This window comes from Petaurus breviceps, unplaced genomic scaffold, assembly GCF_028583685.1.
Source record: "Petaurus breviceps papuanus isolate PSGF00001 unplaced genomic scaffold, PetGlider_PUasm1.0 182, whole genome shotgun sequence".
NCBI classification, from domain to species: Eukaryota; Metazoa; Chordata; class Mammalia; order Diprotodontia; family Petauridae; genus Petaurus; species Petaurus breviceps.
In genome coordinates this window covers 6,205,965-6,226,787 of record NW_027185786.1, presented here as the reverse complement: position 1 = coordinate 6,226,787, position 20,823 = coordinate 6,205,965, and the positions used below count along the sequence as shown (strand labels likewise).

The 20,823-nt window shown below is 42.7% G+C and overlaps 1 protein-coding gene across 7 annotated transcripts; it reads left to right on the top strand.

Annotated features, from left to right (window-relative positions):
• The first annotated feature begins 653 nt into the window (after positions 1-653).
• Positions 654-20,232, top strand: ADAT1 (adenosine deaminase tRNA specific 1). 7 transcript variants are annotated; one of them, XM_069087689.1, is made up of 11 exons: positions 654-782; positions 3,347-3,566; positions 4,342-4,410; positions 5,338-5,392; positions 6,897-7,027; positions 8,781-9,366; positions 10,441-10,488; positions 10,829-10,974; positions 11,587-11,686; positions 17,827-17,913; positions 19,763-20,232. In XM_069087689.1, exons 2-11 carry the CDS (start codon positions 3,398-3,400, stop codon positions 19,893-19,895), a joined length of 1,524 nt encoding a protein of 507 aa, XP_068943790.1. In that variant the 5' UTR covers positions 654-782; positions 3,347-3,397; the 3' UTR covers positions 19,896-20,232. The 7 variants fall into 7 exon arrangements, with proteins under 7 accessions (XP_068943790.1, XP_068943793.1, XP_068943792.1 ...); XM_069087690.1 differs by lacking the exon at positions 654-782 and adding an exon at positions 999-1,185; XM_069087692.1 differs by lacking the exon at positions 4,342-4,410.
• The last annotated feature ends 591 nt before the right edge of the window (positions 20,233-20,823 follow it).

Below are 20,823 nucleotides of genomic sequence, written 5' to 3'. Positions count from 1 at the left end.
CTGAAGTGAGCCTAGCACTTGTAGCTGGAAGTGACCGTAGATGGCATCTAGATCAGTCATTTACAGATGGAGAAACTGAGGCTGAAAATGGGCCGGATTACTTGTGCTATCTAGAGCCTCCAAATCAGGGCGTGATTGATTGTTCTGTTGATTCCTAGGCTTGGGAAAGTGATGGGGGGCGACTAAGTGGCACACTGAATAGAGCACTGGTCCTGGAGTCGGGCGGACCTGAGTTCAAATCCGACCTCAGACACAATACTCACCAGCCGTGTGACCTTGGGCAAGTCACTTCACAATTGACCTGCTCAAAAAAAGCGATGGGAGAAAATGTTAATGCAGATTAAACTTCTGCATAAAAGATTAAACTCTTTGTGCGTTCCAAATTCCTTTCGGCTCCTCCCCCGCCCACTGAGAAGGCAAGCAGTGTAATTCCTATTGTACATGTGAAGTCATGCGAAACACTGCTCTACTAGCTAACGTTTTACGCAGATTAAACCTCCGGGTGTCCTACGAACTAAAGCACCTTATCCAGCCTTAGGCTGAAAATGCGTCCGAAGCGATTGCCGGGGCATTTCGTCATCCAGATACCAGCCGCCCCTGTGCGCATGCGCATCCGTCTTGGCACGTCACCCGGCGGCGCAGGACCCGAGCACGTCTCGTACCGCCGTAGTACTACGGATACTACGTAGCCCGGCGCTCGCCCCTTCAGGCTTCCTGACGTCACGTCCGCTGCAGTCAGCTGACTTCCCGCAGTTCTGGAGCCGGGGCCTGCGGGTCAGAGGGTGAGCAGAGTCGGGGTGGCTCGGGCTTGGGCTCGGGAGGCGAGGAGGGGCAGGACCGGTGCTGGGACCGGCCCGGGGCCGCTCGCGTAGGGTCGCGAGGTCGCGGGAGCCGCCGAGGAGCCCGGGTGACCCGGCCCAGCCCTTGCCCTCCGAGGCGGCCTCACGCTCTCCGCGGGCGTGCCTAGACCGAGCTCCTCTCCTCCCCCTGCTCAGCGGGGGGCTCCGGCGCAGGGCCGTATAGAAAAGGGGATCGGGCCCAGGGACCGCTCAAGGGCCCGCTTGGAAACAGCCGACTCTCGGCCTAAAGCCCTTTCCAGGCTTGGCTCGTTGCTTAGGGGATAGTTTTGCTGACTTGAAGCCCGGAAGAAATGGGTGCAAATCAGTTTTCCCGTCTGTAAAATGGGTATAAGAAACGTATCCCTAAACTCAAATGACAGGATGTGTGTGTGTGTGTGTGTGTGGAGTGAGAAAACGTTTTCAGAGATTTTCCTTGTTCTGGGTGACCCAGGTTTTTCCAAAACGATCCTCATCGTTTCTTTTAAAGCACACTAGTATTCCATCACGATCATATACGACAACACAGTCGACCATTCGCCACTTGATGGGTATCCCCCTCAGTTTCCAGTTCTTTGCCACCACAAAAAGAGCTGCTATAAATATCATTGTACAAATATGTCCTTTTCCATTTTCTTTGATTCCTTTAGGATACAGACCTAGTAGTGGTTTTGCTGGGTGAAAGGGTTATCCCAATTGTACTTTATAACATACCTGTATATATGCCTTGTATCCCCATTACATTGCAAACTCCTTTAAGGGCAGAGATGGCATTGTTTTTCATCTTTATCTAGTCCCTAGCACAGTTGCCTGATAGAGAGGCTTGATCAATCGATCAAATATTTATTATGCCCCTACCACGTGCCAGGCACTGTGCTAATCAAGAGATGCAGAAAGACAAAAGACAATCTCTAACGTCAAGGAGCTTACAATTTAAGTGGGGGAGACAAGATGCAAACAAATATATACAAAGTGTATATATGCAGGAAATAAGGGAAAGCACTGGAACTATCATGAGGGGTTAGTAGGGAAGGCTTCCTGTAAAAGGTGAGATTTTAGTTGGGATTGTACAGATTTTGATTTGGATCTGAAAGTGTGCTTTTCATTGGGTTGTAGAGATGAACAGGCAGCCTTTCTCCATCCATGCATATCAGTTACGCCTCTGAAATCTAGTCTTTAAGGAGTTGCTTGAGCCCTGGTCACCCAGATTATCTTCTTGTCTTTCTTCTTGAGGTCTGTTCTATAGGTGGTAGGCAATGTTTGTTTAATTGAATTGAGTGGTATTCACAAATGTCTATTGCGCACCACAACTCCAGAAATAGAAGCCTGGAGGATGGTAATACATGGTTCTCTGGAATAAAGCACATTACCTTAGCTTCTGAATCTAATTCTACAGAGACTTATTAAAATTCAGGGATCCCTTCCTATATTGTATCCCTGGGACACAGCTGTTAGATGCTACACCATGTAATTTTCTTAGAGATGGATGTATGTTGCTTCTTATCATAACTAGTCAGGGTATGTAGCACCACAATTAATTGGTGAAGTTGCTAGTTTTGGCCTGCCCTACTGCTTCCCTTTGCCCCAAAAACTTAGGAGGCACCAATTTTGAAAAATAATATCCTTAAGCTATCAGTGAAATAGTGCTTTAGTGATAATAGTGAAATAGAGCCTTACAACCCCCCTGTGATGTAGATGGTGAGCCCTTTAGGTTGCTCTTTTGTTGACAATGCTGAAGAAGGAGCAAAGGTCACAATCTCTGAGCCCATTTCTTCATCTGTAAAACAGGGATATTTATGTTTGATATATTATCTAATTGATGGATATTGTTGATATCAATTGATAATATTGATATGTTTGATATATTATCTAATCTATGCCTATCTATGAAGAAAACATTTTGTAAACTGAAAATTGATATCAAAATAAATGTGAGTTAGGGGCAGGTAGGTGGTGCAGTGAATAGAGCATTGGCCCTGGAGTCAGGAGGACTTGAGTTCAAATCCAGCCTCAGACACCTAACACACTAGCCTTGTGACTTTGGGCAAGTCACTTAATCCCAATTGCCTTCCAAAAATCAAAAAATAAATGTGAGTTAATGACCAAGGTACAAGAATCCCACTGTCTCACAAACCTGCTATTCCTACTACCAGTAGGATAGTGGGATAATGGTATCTGTGGTGTCAAACTCAAATAGAAAATCTTTAAACCATGCCTGAGCATACCCTGGGGCTGCATATTGACTTCAGAAACCACATATTTACATAATCAAAGTTTTATTATATTTTTATTTATTTTGTTAGCTATGTCCCAGTTACATTTTAATCTGATTTGTCTGCTGTGGGAGCATTGTGGGGAATCTTGTGTTTGACCCCTCTGATGTACATTACCAAGATCCATGTATGTAAGTACAGTGTGACAGAAAAGGAAGATTGTTTTGGTCAGAGCTGACTGCACAAATTGCTAATGGAAGTCCCTTACTCCTTTTATCTCTACTTTCCATTTTCCAGAATGACCTATCAGATCTGATCCAGACTGATGTCAGGGCTTCTGCTCAGATCATGTGGACTGCTGATGAAATTGCCTATCTGTGCTATACTCACTATAGCACTAGGCTGCCCAAGCAGGGAAAGCCTGAGCCAGATCGAGAATGGACCTTGCTGGCAGCTGTGGTTAAGGTGAATTCTGCAGCAGAAGGCTCTTGTGACCCCAGTGACAAATCCTTACCAGGTGAAACTTTTTGTCGTCTTCCAGAACACCTGACAAGCCATAAATATAGGATGTAACTATGTGCCAGACACTGAGAATTCAGAGCTAAAAGTGAGGCAGCTCCTCCTGCCTTCAAGGAGCTTGCTTCTATTCTCCTAGGAGGACTCAGTGTTATTGATAAGTAAATATAGGATGATAAGTAAATACAGGATCAGTTCTGACAAGACTTTAAATTGCAACTGTGTAAGAATGCCAGCATGCAATAGTCTTATAAGCAAAATTATCATGTGGCTTGTAATCCCCAAATGTTTGTCCCCTCATTGGACTGAGGAGTTGGGATAAAGTTCTAGAATGAATCCTGGGAAGGAGATTAGGAGACCTGGGTTCTGGTACTACACTTCGCTACTGATTGTAAGTTTTTCTGTGGGCAAGTATTTAATTTTCTGGGGCCTCAGATTCTCCATCTGCAAAATGAATAGATTGGAGTAGGGCAGGGGTGGGGAAACCTTCAGCCATGAAGACACATGTAGCCCTCCAGGTCTTCGAGTTTGGCCCTTTGACTAAGGAATAAGGGATTACTCACCAAGATCTTCCAACTCAGCCATTAAGTCTCACAATGCTCTGGGATAAGTGACAACCCCCTTGCCTTTCCCAGGATCAAGGTGGATGGTTTGTACCAGATGTGCTGTTAATTACAGGAATCTTTTCTTGGCAATAAGCTGCTAAGTGACCTGACTCATTAAACCTGGGGAACATTTAGATAATGGGAACTCATTTGATAATTTGTTTTTCCCAGTAACTAAGGAAGTTGTCTCCATGGGAACAGGAACGAAATGCATTGGCCTGTCCAAAATGAGAAAAAGTGGTAAGCAGGGGTGGGAGCTGTAGATTCTGACACCTTTGAAACTAGTGTCCATGCTGAGCTCTCTTCCTTTTATGTTCCTAGCAAGAGATGGGGCAATTGCCAGCTGAAGTTAGATGGGTATCCAGTGCCTAATTATTGTTTAAGCACAAAAAGGGATGAAAAGCCACTTAATGAAAACACTATAATTTCAGAAGGGGAGGTTTTTTTTAAACAAATGATACCTCTGATATTTACATATTTACACCAAAGATTTCCTCTCATCAATTTTGCCTTGTGTCTGACAGTCTAATGGAATGAGGAAAATTTAGCTTTATAGCTTTTTTATACTTCTCTATTTCAGGGAAAACAACCAGAATTCAGACAGATTGAAGGGGCATCAGTGTGGAAATTTCCCTGGGTATATCAGCTGTTAAGCTTGTCTTTAACCTTAGTTCTTCTAAGTCTGCTCCTATGCCTGTGAGGCTCTCACCGCCACACATGGAACAGCAGGCATCAGGGCCATTCCCGGTTACAGTGGTTAAAAGAAAGCTGTTTTTGCTGATAGGACAATGGGCACACCAGAGGCAGTGGGCAGCCATGGGTATGTTAGGTTGCTGAAGAAAGCCTCACCCCCCTGGGTCAGCCACCCTCGTTGCAGGTAGGAAAACATTCTTAGTCCCTAGACATGAGCTTATTGTAAGCAAAAGTATCATCCAGTGTGCTACAGATTAGAGACTGAGCCCTCCAGGTTAAAGATTTGCTGTTAATGTATCATTGTGAGTGGTTATGAAGTATTAATAAAGTTAGCATGGTTTGTTCAAAGTGGTAGTGGAAGAATCTCTCCATTTCTGGGGATAAAGGCAGAAAAGTCATTGGGGCACTTGGAGGTGGGGGAGAGCCCTCCTCAAGTTCCATATGATTTCACAGGTTTTCTTTTTTTTGCCACAGGAGACATCCTTAATGACAGTCATGCTGAGGTTATAGCCAAGAGGAGTTTCCAGAGGTGAAGTATTAGAAATTCTTCTTAAAAGGATTTTAATGCCTTCTTCCACATTCCTTAGATCTAGAAAAGTTTTAAGGAAAATTCTTGCTCAGCAAACTTACCAGTGGTGTGGGTTTTCCCATACCACCAACTGGGAGTTCTTAAGAATACTACCCTGGAGTCCACGGACCCCCTAAGAGTCAGTAAATAGATTTCAGGGGATCTGTGAACATGGATGGTAAAAAGATGATAGCTTTATTTATCTTCATCAACCTTTAACTGAAATTTAGCATTTCCTACAATTAAAAATTTTCGAAGAAACATGATTCTGAGTAAAGGGGTCCATCATATTTTCCAGACTACCCAAGGGGTCTGTGATACACACAAAAATATTAAGAATCCCTACTCTGGGGGTGGCTCAGTGGTGCAGTGAATAGAGCCACCAGCCCTGGAGTCAGGAGGACCTGAGTTCAAATCCGACTTCAGACACTTAACACTTACTAGCCATGTAACCTTGGGCAAGTCACTTAACCCCAATTACCCTGCCTTCCCCCCTCCAAAAAAAAAAAAAAGGAAAAAATAATTCCTGCCCTAAATCAAGTTGCTGCTTAGAATTATAGCTCCTTGAAGCAGCAGGGTGGTGTGTGGATAGAGCACCAGCCCTGGAGTCAGGAGGACCTGAGTTCAAATTTGACCTCAGACATTTACTAGCTGTGTGACCCTAAGCAAGGCACAGCCCTGATTGTCATCACACACATACCCCCAAAGACAAAAAAAGTTCTAGCTCCTCTTTTTCTTTCCTCACTAGATACAATAACAATATGATTGTTCTAACACATTCCCGTGAGCTCCCACTATTCCCTTGCCTCTACTCTCTATATTCTCTGGCCTCATTTAGATACATTTAATCCCCCATTACAAGAAGTAAACAGCTTTTTACTTTTTCTTTGTTATCTTACTATGCCTGGCACATAGTAAGTGCTTAATAAAGGCTTATTCATTGATTCCTACCTACCTGGTGTGTTTTTTTAAGTAACTTCTGCAATGACCAAACCTGACTCAATCATGGAGGCTTCACTTCTTGAATAATATTGCTTGTCCCACTGTGTTTCAGTGTTCTCAATACTGTTAGCTTAAGTGAAGTTGAGAGTTCTTTGGCACTGGGCCCTGAATTAACTTAAGAGTTTCCATTACCATATTATATCTGTCTAGCATTAAAAGCTAAGTTAGACTAGGCTCTGCATAGAGAGAAACTTCCCAGTAATTGCCCTGGTGCCACAGATAATGGTGGGTATACAGTAAGGACCAGTGTTCTAAAAGAAATCAGTCACTTTTACTGTTGAGGTGGGAGAGGTTTGGAGATAAAAGGGCAGCTTGGATTGTCCTTTTATACCTGACCACTGTTCTGAGTTCACTACTTCTGGGTAGCAGCTCCTTCCTGCCGGAGTACCCAGCCATATTCTTCCAATCCAGAGGGATTCCAGTTGCCAGTGACTCATTTATGCTAATACTTGTTACCCGGCAGGTACCTGTTCCATCAACTTAGGGCTGCAGTCAGCCTGCAACAGGACAGCATCTTTATGCCAGGAACCAAGACAGGGATGTGGAAACTCAAACCAGACTTGCATTTTGTGTTTTTTTCTAGCCACACTCCATGTGAGTATAATTGAGCCTTTGTGTCTATTATAGTCCCCATTTTCTTGTCTTAGGGATGTATGTCTTTTCCATTGATTTCTGAGTTAATAAAAGCTACAATATTATTGTACCTTTTACAGCATCCCTAAGCCAGTGTCTCTACATTTATCTTCCCACCAATGTGGTTGTATCTGTCTAATGTCAGTGTTGTTATTAGTGTTTATTTAGGCAGTATTGTCACTACCTTAGTAGGATTATGGAAAACTATAACCATTGCAAGATTCAGAAAGAAAATACTCATTTCCTTAAGAAAAAAGATCATAAAGAATAAAAGCTATTTTAATACTAGCTCAATAGTTATAAAAGTCTTCAGATTCCTTCTCTTGTCTGGTCATCACAAATAGAAAGATCAGAAATACCATACTTTACAAATGGGGAAACCAAGGCTCCCAGAAGTGAAGGACTTGCTCATGTTGCTACAGCTAGTAAGTAATAGAGCTGATTCAAGTAGTTCAAGCCGGGACTTGAACCCAGGTCCTCTGAATCAAATTCATGTATTCTTTTCCACCACAGATTTGTTCATTTCAAGCAATGACCTGAAATGTAGCCATTGTAAGAGAGACTCCTGTAAACAGAAGACTTTCAAGCTCTAGTCTAGAAGATGACTCACCGTTATGTGTAGTGAAGAAATACATTGGAGAACCAGAAAGACCTTGTCAAGTGCCCACACCTGCATCCATGTTTGACTCTGGACAGGTCACATTCCCACTGTGAGATTAGTGTCCTCAGTCTCCCTCACAGGGCTGCTTTTGAGAATGAAACAAAATAAAACATGTAAAGTCTTCATAAACCAAGTGGTGTTAGATGAATGTCACCTGCCAAACTTGTTATTTTAAGCAGCTTTTGATAACAGCCAAAGACTGAAAAATGTTCTGATGGCATTTTATCTATCACATATGACCAATAGTCTTTGTAGATCCCTGAAGCATATACTGAAGAAGCAGTATAATTGAGGGCAGATTGGAGCTGGTTAATAGGGAACAAACTTTCCAATCTGGCATTGGATTTTCTTTATCTGGAATAGAGACACTAAATTTTAAGGATTACTTGGGCAGCACCTTTGGAGAGGTAGGAGATCCACAGGTGAAACACTTCACATGTTTTCAGACTTGTTCAACATATGGTTTGATTTTCTCTTTCTTTTCTTTAAAAAAAATTGTTTGTTTTGAGATTGCTTTCATGGAGGAGGAGAAGGGGATACTGGGAGAAATTTAAGCAAATGTAAAAACAACTATTCATAACAAGAGTTTAATATAGTCATAGCTTGGGTGGGAAGGCTCAAAACCAACCCTTCACTGAGTATCGATTCAGGGTTCAGGTACAACATTACAAGCCAGAGTGTCCCTTTAAATATCCAGAGAGAGCATGAAGCATGGGAGTCAGGAGATAGGGATGCTAATGGAGTGACTTTTCACCTGAAGCATTTGTGTTCTCTGCCTTGTTATTATGTCCCTATCCCTTGTCCAGCTCATAGGTAGGTTGTGAGGATTAGAAGTGTGTGAACTCATTTCAGGTTTCTTTAGGAAGGCAATATAGAAATACACTGATATTTAAGAGGTTGTGCTCATAGTTGGTTATCATCATTCTTTACTGAGCTTTGGTTTTCTTGGCATCATTTCTGGGACTATAAAGTGGCCAGAATGTCACTAATCTCCTCTCAGGTAGTAGGGATTGTAAAAGTAATTTTTGTTTTAGATAATATTTTCTCTTGCAGGTGGGGATGCCTCCATCATCCCAATGCTTGAGCCTGAAGATCAGCCTTGTGCTCCAGTCAGCCAGTCAGCAGAGGTACTAGAAAATAAAAGGAAATGTGAAGAAATCCCTGCCCACCTTATAACTAAGAGGATGAGGACAGAACCCGGGGATCTTCTCAGGGAGATCCCCAGTGATATAATCATGCATTACTCTACTGGGAAAGAAGGAAGCTTACAAATACCCCCAGATTCCAACAATTCCAGCCCTCCAGCAAATGGACCAGCAGCTGCGAAAGGGACTATCCCAGCTGGTGCTAAAGTAGTGGATATTTATAGAACAGGAGCCAAATGTGTGCCAGGGGAAGCTGGAGATACTCAGAAGCCCGGTGTCGCATATCACCAGGTGGGATTGCTCCGAGTGAAGCCAGGCCGAGGAGACCAGACCTGCTCTATGTCCTGTAGTGATAAGCTAGCAAGGTGGAATGTGCTTGGGTGCCAGGGTGCCCTGCTGATGCACTTCCTAGAGAAGCCCATCTACCTAGCAGCTGTGGTCACTGGGAAGTGTCCGTACAGTCCTGAGGCCATGAAGAGAGCTGTAATTGACAGGTGAGAAGATGGCTGCCAGGTGCTGTCCTCATGTTTGCCTGAGAACAGTGTCTCTGTGAATGCGTATGTTAGGGAAGTTTACCTTTCAATACCAGTTACACACAACACTTGACCTTATCGTTTTTGGTTCTAACAACAAACCTGTGAAGCAGATAGTGTCTGCATTATTATCTCTATTGTATAGATGTTCAGAGAGGTTGTGACTTACCCAAAATCATCCTAATAGTTAATGATGGAGCTAAGACTCAAACCCATTTTCTAATACCGTGTTTCCCCGATAATAAGACACTGTCTTATTAATTTTTTTGGACAGAAAAACACCAGAGGGCTTATTTTCAGGGGAGGGCTTATTTTAATGAACATTGACAGCAATTTTAATAAACAGGTAAATGTGAACAAAAAAATGTACCTTTATTCAATAAGCAAATCACTGGGGAAGAACTGGATGACGCGCTCACTGCTGCAGCTGTGATTGGATGCAGCTCGGAGCGTGGTGTGCGTTTCACGGGGCGGGGAGGGGATGGTAGCAATCTCTATAGGGCTTATTTTGGGGGGAGGGCTTATTTTAGAGGAATCTTACACAGTAAGGGGAGGGCTTATTTTCAGGATAGGTCTTCTTATCGGGGAAACACGGTACTACATATGTGCTTCTGTAAACTCACAATTCATTGATCTTTCTCCTGTGCTGTTCTGTCTCTCAGTGGCAAGCTCAGGTGCAACTCAGTTCTGACAGCACGGTTTCCATAGCACTGCCACAGAATCCACAGGTCTGATGGATAGAAGACAGGGGTGCACTTTAACCCCCATAAGCATAGAATTGGTTCTGAAGGCTTGTGGTTGTCATCATCATTCTCTCTGAGGCATATTTATTTATTTATTTATTTATTTTAGAATTTTATTTTATTTTGCTTTTTGGAGGGCAGTTGGGGTTAAGTGACTTGCCCAAGGTCACATGGCTAGTTTTTTTGTGTTAAATGTCTGAGGCCGGACTTGAACTCAGGTCCTCCTGACTCCAGGGCCGGTACTCTATTCATGGGAAGACACAAGATAAAGTGAAATTGTACTTTTGTGTAGGAAGCCATCCTTTGATTCCGGCCTTTACCTGGGAATGTTGTTTTCTATGTAAGTCCACTCAGAGTCCAAGGGGAGCCTTTCTCTGCACCTGTTACATTCAAATCAAGTAGGTTAAACTAGGGATCTCACTTTAAAAAAAAACCCACACCCCCAGCAAAATTCCACCTCACTGCCATCTCCCCAGGGTAGGGGCAGGGAGAGGACAAAGTGTCGGTTTCCTAAACCTGGAATGAATGTGTCTGATCCTGTGGATAGGATTTCTGGCCATTTCTTAAGGAACTGACTTTCAGTTCGTAGTCATTGGGAAATCTGGGGCAGGGGATGGTGGGAGAGACAGAGTGTCAGAGCCCTGTCTGGTCTGTGATGAGATTTTTTTCCCCATAACTAGGTGTCAGCATGTGTCCCGTTTGCCCAGAGGCTTCCAAGTACAAGAACTGAAAATGTTTCAGTCAAATTTGCTGTTTGAACACAGCCGCTGTGCAGTTCAGGCAAAGAGAGCTAACTGCCCAGGGAAAGTTGTTCCCTGTGGGGCTGGTAAGTGACCTGGCCTTCTCCCATCAATACCCTGGGGCACCCTGGGATCCAATTTCCAGAGTGAGGAATTTATCCAGGAGTAACTTCCCACAAGACTTCCCTATCCAGTCCATCTAATACTTTACAGCACAAGGGGAACCGTTATTCTCACCAAAAATCAGATTTTCACCTATTAGCAACTCTGACAGAAAGCCAATTCATTTTTACACCAGAATCCTAAGAAAGGATAATATATGTATTCTTCAGTGTGATCTCATTATATTCTTGGCAATGTTCAAGGTTCTATGTTGGGTTCTTTGGGTGTACTTATTTCACTAATATATTACTGCAGTCCTGCTGTAGCTGAAAAACCCATCCATCCTGAGCTTGAGGATGAGCCCCTCCCATCATAGCTGGTCTGCCCTTGTAGCCAGAGAGGATCTATCAGAGCTCGTGCTCTGCTGATAGAACCTTCAGCAGTCTGGTGCCATGGGTATCCAGGATCATTTCATTGGACCCTGCCCCTCCCTCCCTCGGGTCAGCATTAATTCACGCGTCTATACTTCCTTCCTTTAGCACAGTACAGCCTCTGTGCTGGGCAGCCTTGACATGGCCATTTGTGTCTTCTTACAGCCATAGGTTGGAGCGCAGTCCCAGAACAGCCTGTCGACGTGAGCTGCAATGGTTTCAAGCAGGGAGCTACAAAGAAGAGTGTTGGAAGCCTTCAGGCCAGGTGCACTAGCTGGGGAGAAATGCTGGGTTTGGGGGCTCTCTCATTTTTACAGGAGCAGAGAAGAGAGACTGGCAGGGAATGAAGGAATGGACCAGTCAGAAAGCATTTGTTAAGTGTTTCTTCTGAGCCAAGCTCTGAGCTGAGCTTGGAGGATATAAATAGAAGAATTCAATAGTCTCTGCTCCCAGGGAGTGAGTGTTATGATGGGGAGAGTCCAGAAGGCAGGGCTGGCTTCCTGCTGATGAAGGGCCTGGTGGTTGTTGGGTGTTGCGGCAAGGCAGAGAACCAGAAACTAAGAAGACACTGCTTCTTAGCATATTCTGCAGGAGCCACAGAACCCAGCCCAGGGCAGTCCATAGTTGAGTGGAAATCTCATCCATAATAGTGAGAGTCACCCAGGTTTTACCAAGACTCCTATTTGAGTCTCTACCCTTTGTACCTCTTGCTCTTAATTTTGCCCTTCAGGGCCACCAAATAAGGCTGATAATCCCTTTCCCATAGAGCCACCTTTTAAAGCTTTGAAGGACAGATAATGTGTTTTCCTTTTCCACTCCATCCCAGTCTTTTTTTGTTCTGGTGGCCATCTTTTGGACACCCTCCAGCTTATTAGTGTGCTTCCTAAAATGTGGAATGAAGGACTCCAGACGTGATCTGAACAGGGCGAGTAAAAAAGGATTCTTTACCTCCCTAGTCCTGTATGCATCCTGTCCTTAAATGCATCCTAAGATCACATTAGCTTTTTTGGCTCCCATATCACACACTGTTAACTCATAATAAGCTTGTAAAATCCATCAAGACCCTCAGATCTTTTTCTATCCACCCCTCAGTGACTCCTTTTTAAGACAACTATCTGGAGCTGATAACTAAGAATGATCATGGCATAGAAAGATCTGCTGTCTTCCTAGGGCACAAGTCCAGGATAGGCCAGAGAAACTCCCAAGATCTGTCAGTTTTTATGACTTCCCAGGTCTGGGGATTCATTTGAGCACAAATGATATTGTCAGGAGTTATCTAGAAATCATTGTTAAGGATTATGAAGTGCCAGGCAAGAAAGTGGAGACCTTGGAAGCCTTGTATCTCCACGGTAGAGGAATGGAGTGCACTTACTGTAAAATGTTTGCATGGAGTCTGCAAATGTCATTAAAAGGGTTTTAAATTGAAAAAAAGGTGAAGAGAGATTACTTGTGTGACTCTACCAGAAAAATCCTCTGAATATGAGCCACAACAAAGGAAGAAAAACAGTAGAAAAGCTCCCAAATTCACAGGAAACAAGATGCCAAGAAAGGAACGAACTATAAACCACAGCCTCTGATTAGGTCTACACACAGGCACGATGTATGGATAATAATGACAAGGTGAGCCAGAGATTCTAATGCAAAGAGACCCTGAATAGAGCACCAGAGTCAGGAGGAGCTGAATTCAAATCCGGCCTCACATATTTAACTTACTAGCCGTGTGACCTTGGGCAAGTCACTTAACCCAGTTGCCCTCCAAAAAAGGAGTCACTAAACAGTACTGTTCTTTTCTGTCCCTTAGCCTCAAGGATGGTCTCTCACCAGATGGCACCTGAGGATCCACATCTTCATGCCTTTAGAGCAGAGGTTCCCAAACTTATTTGACCTACCACCCCCTTTAAAAAAAAATTACTCAATGCCTCCCTGGAAATCGACTTTCTTTAACCCTTTAATGTTTTTTGAAATTTGCATCATTTCAAAAAATATGTTTTTTAAATGATACATCTTAAATAATTTATTGTAAATTTGTGGAGGTTTTTCCTGCATTAAAATTTTGATGATACAATATTGTGTCATGTAACTCTATTGTAAACAAGTCATTGCACACACGTATTCCTGTCAGTTCATGCTGGACTTCCCGACAGTGTGTGGCAGGGCCACCTGCCTATTAAGACCTGTTGGCAGACTTGACCACTGATGGGTTATAACTTGCATTCTGTGTGTTTATTTGGAAAATAATGTAATCACTGCCACTTTAACTCTCTTATACAACAAATGAAACATGCAAACAGTTTTTCAAATTTTTCTTCTCTTTCCTTATGCTTCCACTACCCCCTTATTTTTATTTAGTGCCCTACCTAGTGCATCTGAGGCTACTGCCACCTGCCTGGATCATTTCAGCTCCCCCCATGGGGCAGTATCCCCACTTTGGGAACCCATGCCTTAAAGGAACAGCAGCTGTTCCCTCTCCTTCTGTAGCAATAGGCGTTACTTAGCCACAAGTGTTTAGTCATCCTTCTTCCCTTTCTCCTGTGTACCCATGTTCTTTCACTCTCCGATCATTTGGTGCAAGTCAGGAGTCTCCTCTGCTTCTTCAGCTCCTTTTTCTTAGTTTTTGTATCCAAGCCCTTTTTTCTTTCCTGATAACATAAAGAATGGAGGTTATTCTTTGAATCCCTTTCTCTTCTAGGAGAGAGACCAGCTCACACTTGCCCAGGGATAACAGTTATTTGACTGACAGAAAGACAAATACCCGTCTTCTGTGTGGGTCACTGGGGTTGGTCCTGTCCTCCAGACTTTGGGAAAGCAAGAGCCTCCTCATCCCTTGGCAGAGTCAAGACCAGAAGCCAGAGCTCTTTATTCCAACTTCTGTGTCCATTAGACATTGTCCTTTTTGTGGCCCTCCAGAAGAGTGTGCCATTTTAAAATGGTCTTTTCCATCAGAAACTTTGATTTTGTTTTTAACCTTCTACACATTTCTTAACATTTAACGTTGACAGTGGATTTTTTTCCTGTTTCTTCTTATTGGGCTCCACTGATGGATTTTGGAGTCTTGGAATCTGCATTAAGTTCCTTATGCACCTCCCTCCCAGCTGCATAAGTCTAGTCGAACTTTCATAGCCTCAGGGTATAGCTGGGTGAGCAGTGCTGGTTTGGTCTCAATCTGATTTCATAATATTTCAAAATGTTCCATGATGTTCTAAGAACATTATTAAATCAAAATATAAACACCAATCACCAAGATACTAACATCTCTTAACATAATGAGTTGTCAAAGGCATTAGGAGTCTGGAATGAGGGCCTGAGCCGAACACTCAGCTCTTAAGCTTCTTGAACTTTCTTTAAGTCTTTCACTAAGCTACTTATCAGCACAATGGTGAGTTCATTTCTCTTTATTTTCACTGATAACCTAGTGTATCTGGCAGACTAAATCAGGTGCTGTCCCTAGTGGCTCATCACATCCAACAGAACTTAGAAAATGTGGAAAGTTAGGAATAACTTGCTGGGCACAGCAATAATTTAAACTTTTTTTTTTGGTCTTTTTTGGAAGGGGGAAGGCAGGGCAGTTAGGGTTATAAGTGACTTGCCCAAGGTCACAGGGCTAGTGAATGTTATGTGTCTGAGGCTGGATTTGAACTCAGGTGCTCCTAACTCCAGGGTTGGTGGCCTATTCACTGAGCCACCTACCTGCCCCAATAATATAAACTCTTGGTGGAGCTGTGAATTGGTCTAACTACTCTGGAAAATTAGATTTATGCCAAAAATCTCCTAAATGGTTCATGCCCTTTGGTCCAGGGAGCCTACATATCCTTAGAGTCAGAAAGTCCCATACATGGCATAATAATCATGGCAGTATCTTTTCTGTAGACCCCCCCAAAATGGATTTTCATCAGCTGGGGAACAGCTGAATAAGTTGTGATATCTGAATATAGTGTAATACTATTATACTATGAGATGTGATAGATATAGAGAATTAAGGCACACATGGAACATTTATTAACTGATACAAAGCAAAGACTGCAGAGCCAGAATAATATAAACTGACTGTAGAAATATAAATGAAAACAACACTGAAAGGTGGCAGAACTCAGATTAAAGGTAATGACTACTTTTGGCCCTGGAGAAGAAATGGTGATACATCATCTTAGTAGAGAAAGGGGGAGCTCTGATATGAAGTCAGAAGTGATTGCTGTATTGGTCAGTTTTCCTTAATTTTTGGTTGTTGATATCAGGGAAGGGTGTGAGTTAGTGGAGCATATATCGGGAAATAACTGTCATTAAAAGAAAAACAGAATCTACTCAATAAATAATCTACTGAGGGCAGGGAAAAGAGGGCAGACTTTTTCCCCTGGGTTTTATAGATCCTCATGCCCTTTTTTAAATATACTCTTCAGTGATCTTTTCTGAAAAGAAGGTTCTAGAAAAGCAAAATAAGTTAGGAAGAGTCAGGTACTTCATGCTTTTGATAAGGTACGAATGAGATTCTGCTCAAGAAAAATGATGGTGCGGTAGGCCATTGAGTTTTGGGAGCAGTTCGGACATGATGGGCTTGTGACAGTGGCCCACTTTCTCTTGAAGGCTCACCAAGTTAGTTATTGGTTAGATGCTTCTGTTTCTTCCGGATAGATGTTATTGTTAACATCTAAATCTTTAGGCCATTACATCTTGTCCTAATTCTGTTTTAGAGAAGGCCTTGAATAGTCTGAGGAAGAAACAGCTCACTACACTGGACTGACACCTAGCGTGGTTCTTGGAGTGTTTACTGGTGTTTGGGGAATGGGCTTTTAGGCTCAGCAGTGGTTTCATGTTCTTCATGGACAGATCAAAATCTTTCTTATGATTGATACAGCAGTATTGTTTACATCCCTTCCAGACATGCTTGATTAGCTGGCCTGAAGAAACCTGTCCTGCATCTCTGTGGTTTGAATAATAATAAGAATTTCCTTTTTTCTTCTTCCTAACTAATAGCTCAGTGGGAACCAGGTTCTAAAACAGAGGTCTGTAGACTTTTTTTGCTATGGACCTCTTCTTGGAATGTTTTTAAATGCTTAAAATAAAGTAAGATTACAAGAAAAACCAATTATATTTAAAACAGTTTACAAAATCTTTTTAAAAACAAGTTCACAGGTGCCAGGTCCCTGATTCTAGACCAACTGCTAGCTTTTTACAAGGCAGTCTGTATTCACTAGCACCAAAGGCTGATTCAGCAGCCATTCGGGTCCGTGTACTAGGTGGAGAAAAGGAGCTGAGGTGGTGTGGTGGTTTGTCTTTTTAGGGAGCCTCTGTCACCTGCTCACATTACTTACTGGTTTTGTAACCACATCAGTCACCACCCCCAGCAGTGTAACCTCAATGTTAGGCCAAGTGCAAACTGGCCTAAGAGAGTCAGGAGAGATTGGGTCAGTGAGGCAAATGCTAATATAACATTATCCTCTGACTAAATACAAGTAAACATTCAGTAAGGATATAAAAACAGACAGTAAGGCGATGCATAGAGAGAGAGAGACATGTGCAGCCCTCAGATCCCTGGCCACAGGGATACGTCTAGGGCAGTAACATCAGGAATAAACAGTCTGGCAGACAAAAAACGTACACACCCTCTTTATAACAGAATTCACCAAAGAGTGGGCCTTAATGCATTTGAGCCTGTGCTGCTTCTGGGCTTGCATAGTAAGTTCTAAGTCTCTAGGGCCCTGCAGCTTAGCCCCATTAATGCCCAAGCCCTGGACAGAATTATCCATCTGGCTTGTCTGAGGCTGAATGGTTCCTGGAAACTTAAACTTCCACCTCTCCAGTACTCCCAGTTTCTCTCCCAAGTATAACATTGAGTCAGGAATGGCATTTAGCAAACTAGTTACTGGTCTAGATGAGCTTTCCTGGCTAGAGGCCACCTCTGGCTAGGGAGCTGTATTTACCAAAGGGCCCATCTCATGACAGGGACCAGCTATCTGAGCAACACAGAACTATAGGGCCGCTTCCTGTGATAGGTCCCTTCAGGAAAAGCACAGCCATTCACCACATGCCGTGCTCATTCCTATCCTGGTGCTTTTTGCTAATGCTGTCCACTTTTCATACCTGAAATATGATGCCTCCTGCCCCCAGTCAGATCCTTTACTTTCTTTACAGACTGCCCAAGTGCCCCTCTTTCCTGAGGCCTTCTCACTAGCATAGCCAGCAATGCTCATTGCCTTCTGTGAATTCTTATGGCACTTGGTATGTACAAGGGAGCACTGACTACATGCTGTCCCATAGTTTCATGTATAGAAAGAAGTCTTAGGTGCACAGAGGAAGCCATGGCCCCCCCGGAGGAGTAAAGAATCTTTTGTGTCCTCGTGCCTAACACAGTGCTGGGCACATATGCAGCATTCAGTGAGTAACTGCCGACTTCTTCCTTCTCTTGAGCAGATCCAAAGTCTGTAAGGCAGAGCTCTTCAACATGTTCCAGAATCTGGTGAGCAGTATTTCTGAGAACAAGCGACCTGAATCTCTCAGGTAACCAACCCCTGTTCACTGTTAAAAGACTCTATTTTGTCCAGCTGTTAATAATAATAGCTTATTTCTAGGAGGATGAGTGCCTGAGAGTTTCCTGCAGAGATTGTCCCAACCTCCTAGCAGGCAGGTTTTTTTGACCCCTTTTTCCTCCATGTCCTTCTTAGAAGATATTTCATATGGCTGATGTGAGAGTGGTGGAGTAGAGGTGTCTGCTGGTTCTAACACCCAGAGGGGATTATGCAATGAGTTGCAAACAGAGCCAGGATTAGAATTTTGGCAGACTGTCATTGATTAGCTTTTATTGAACCTTGGTCAAATAACAGTGGAAATAAATTTTCAGAGTAGCCATAGCCTTCTGGTGTTTTAGATTTTCTGTAAGGAGCTCCCTCACTCTTTTTTTATTCCCATCAGTGACAGGAATTAAGTGGCTTCTGGACAGCAGAAGCACAGAGAGCCTAATACAAGTGCTAGGTCAGGACAACAGGAGAAATGAACCATCACTGAAAAGGTGTTGTCTAAAGAGATCTAGCTGCATGCTGCCACCGCTGTACATTCTTACATAAGGTGCCATTTGCTTCCTAAGATACTTGTATTTTTTGTACAGGAGAATGGACTGCATCAAAGCTGGGTCTGTTTTAACACAAACTTGGGTTGTACAGAGCCTTGCACCAACCCACTGGAGACAGTGCTTTCCAGCGAGTTACAAACTATATAGCCAACTTGACTGGCAAAGGATGATAAGAGGTTATTAGAATTACTGAGTTATATGCTTAGTTACAAGAAAAAGGTTTCTGCTGTGGGAAATGTCTTAGCAAATCACTGTGTAGGAAGGGGGGGGGGGTGTCAGAGTTAGGATGGACAAAGAACATTAACAATTATAACATGTTAGAGCTTGAGGGACTTTAGAAATCATCCAAATCAAAACCCTTATCTTACAGCTGAGGAAGCTCTAGTCCAGGGAGACAGTCCCTAAGAAAAACCTCAAACCTTTTCATTGCACCTGAGTATAAATGTACCTCAGAGTGACAGTCCCTCTACAGAAACTGGTGTCCAAAGAAAAGGTGGAGAGCAATCCGAAGCCCTATTGGGAGGGCTGATTGTGTCTGATAAAGGCCCTAACGTCTATCCTTTAGGATAAACAAAGTAGTTATGGTCTGTGTCACCCAGACTGGATCATAACAATCAGGAAGAGTTGCTATATTGGTACAGTTGTTTTAGTCTGGTTGTATTGGCTAAAATAGTATGTTGGCATGTTATGGAATATTATTGCGCTATAAGAAACGGGGAGCAGGCGGTCTTCATATTTACCTGGAGAGGCTTAAAAGAACTGATGCTGAGTGAGAAGAGTAGAACCAGGAGGAATTTGTACACAATTACAGACACAACGTATGTGTGATGACCAACTTTGATAGACTGGACTCTTCTCAACAATGTAGGGATATAAGTCAATCCCAAAAGACGCATGATGGAGAGAAAAACGTGCATCCAGAGAAAGAACTAGAAAGAACTAAATTTATATCCAGGTGGAAGCAAAATACCTGATCTTTTTCGTTCTCTTATTTGATTTTATGTCCTCTTTACCATTTTTCATTCTAGCTGGTATAATCCATCCTTATAACCTGACCATTGTATAATGTGAAAGTATTTACAGATCCTATACTTGATAATAAGACGCCATGGGGGGGAGGGGAAGGAAGGGGACAAAATGTGAAATTCAAGGAATTGTGGAATTGAATCCTGTAAACTAAAAGGAAACAAATTAATAAATTAAAAATTGAATTTAAATAAAATAAAATAGTATGTTGATATTCAGGAACAGCCTTTACGTGTGGATGTGTGTTTGCATTAGGGTCAAGAAGCTGGAAACCTACTGGGAATACAAGGAGTCAGCAGCCAGCTACCAAGAAGCCTGGAGGACACTTCAGAAGCAGGCATTTGGCTCCTGGATCAGAAATTCGCCAGACTACGAGCAGTTTAAATGAGAAGACAAAATCTGCACAGACCCATTAAAGACAGGATGCTTTCCAGCCTTTGTCCCCTCACACGCATCACACAGATCTCAACTTTTCTGTTAGCTAAGGAAAAGCAGAGCTTTTGGCAAAGGATCTTAAAATGTGTAAGCCTATGCAGATGTTCATTCTGAACACAGAGCCAATTAGAACTGATTGGAATTAAGCTCTGTAGTAAAATGGCATCTTGATAAGATGCGAAGTGTTTTTTCAAATGACTGTCTTTGGCATCTGTCACATATTGTGATAGGTTCTTAGACAATATCCCTCTCTCCCCCCAAAAAATTTTAAATAAATGTGTTTGAGAGATTCTGGGGCTTCCATCTGTTTAATCAGATTCTAGTGAAACCTGTTTTTGTGCAGAGTGAAACAGATCTCATCAGGGAAGTTGGAGCCCTGCCTTAGAAGGAAATACCCCTCCCTTCAGGCAAGTAGGCCACATCAAAGTCATTAACATCATCTCTTTTAGAAAAGGAGATCTCTGTCACCAGGAAGCATAAACTTCAGACTTCACAACTAGGAGAAAGTGTACTACTTCCAACATTTACAAATAGTTGATGACTTTCCAATTTTAAAATGACCTTTTCCAAAAACATAATCTTCCAACTTGTGCTGGTGCCTAGGAAACTGGACCCCTAAAGGTATAAAAAAATTAAGGCAGCCTTCGGTAGCTTTACTTAGAATTCCACTAAATTAGCTTGTGGAGGAGGTTGATTTAATGTTGCTTCAGCTCTTGGTGTTCTGTACGCCATTAGTGGATTCTCATCCTACTCCTAGGAAAGAGCAAATGCAATGTTTTAAAGTTTTTATTTGATTTAAATAGCTTGCATTATATTTTAATGTATTCTTTGTATGGCCTTTGGGCATAAATTATAACGGGAATTGTGGATAACTATATTAA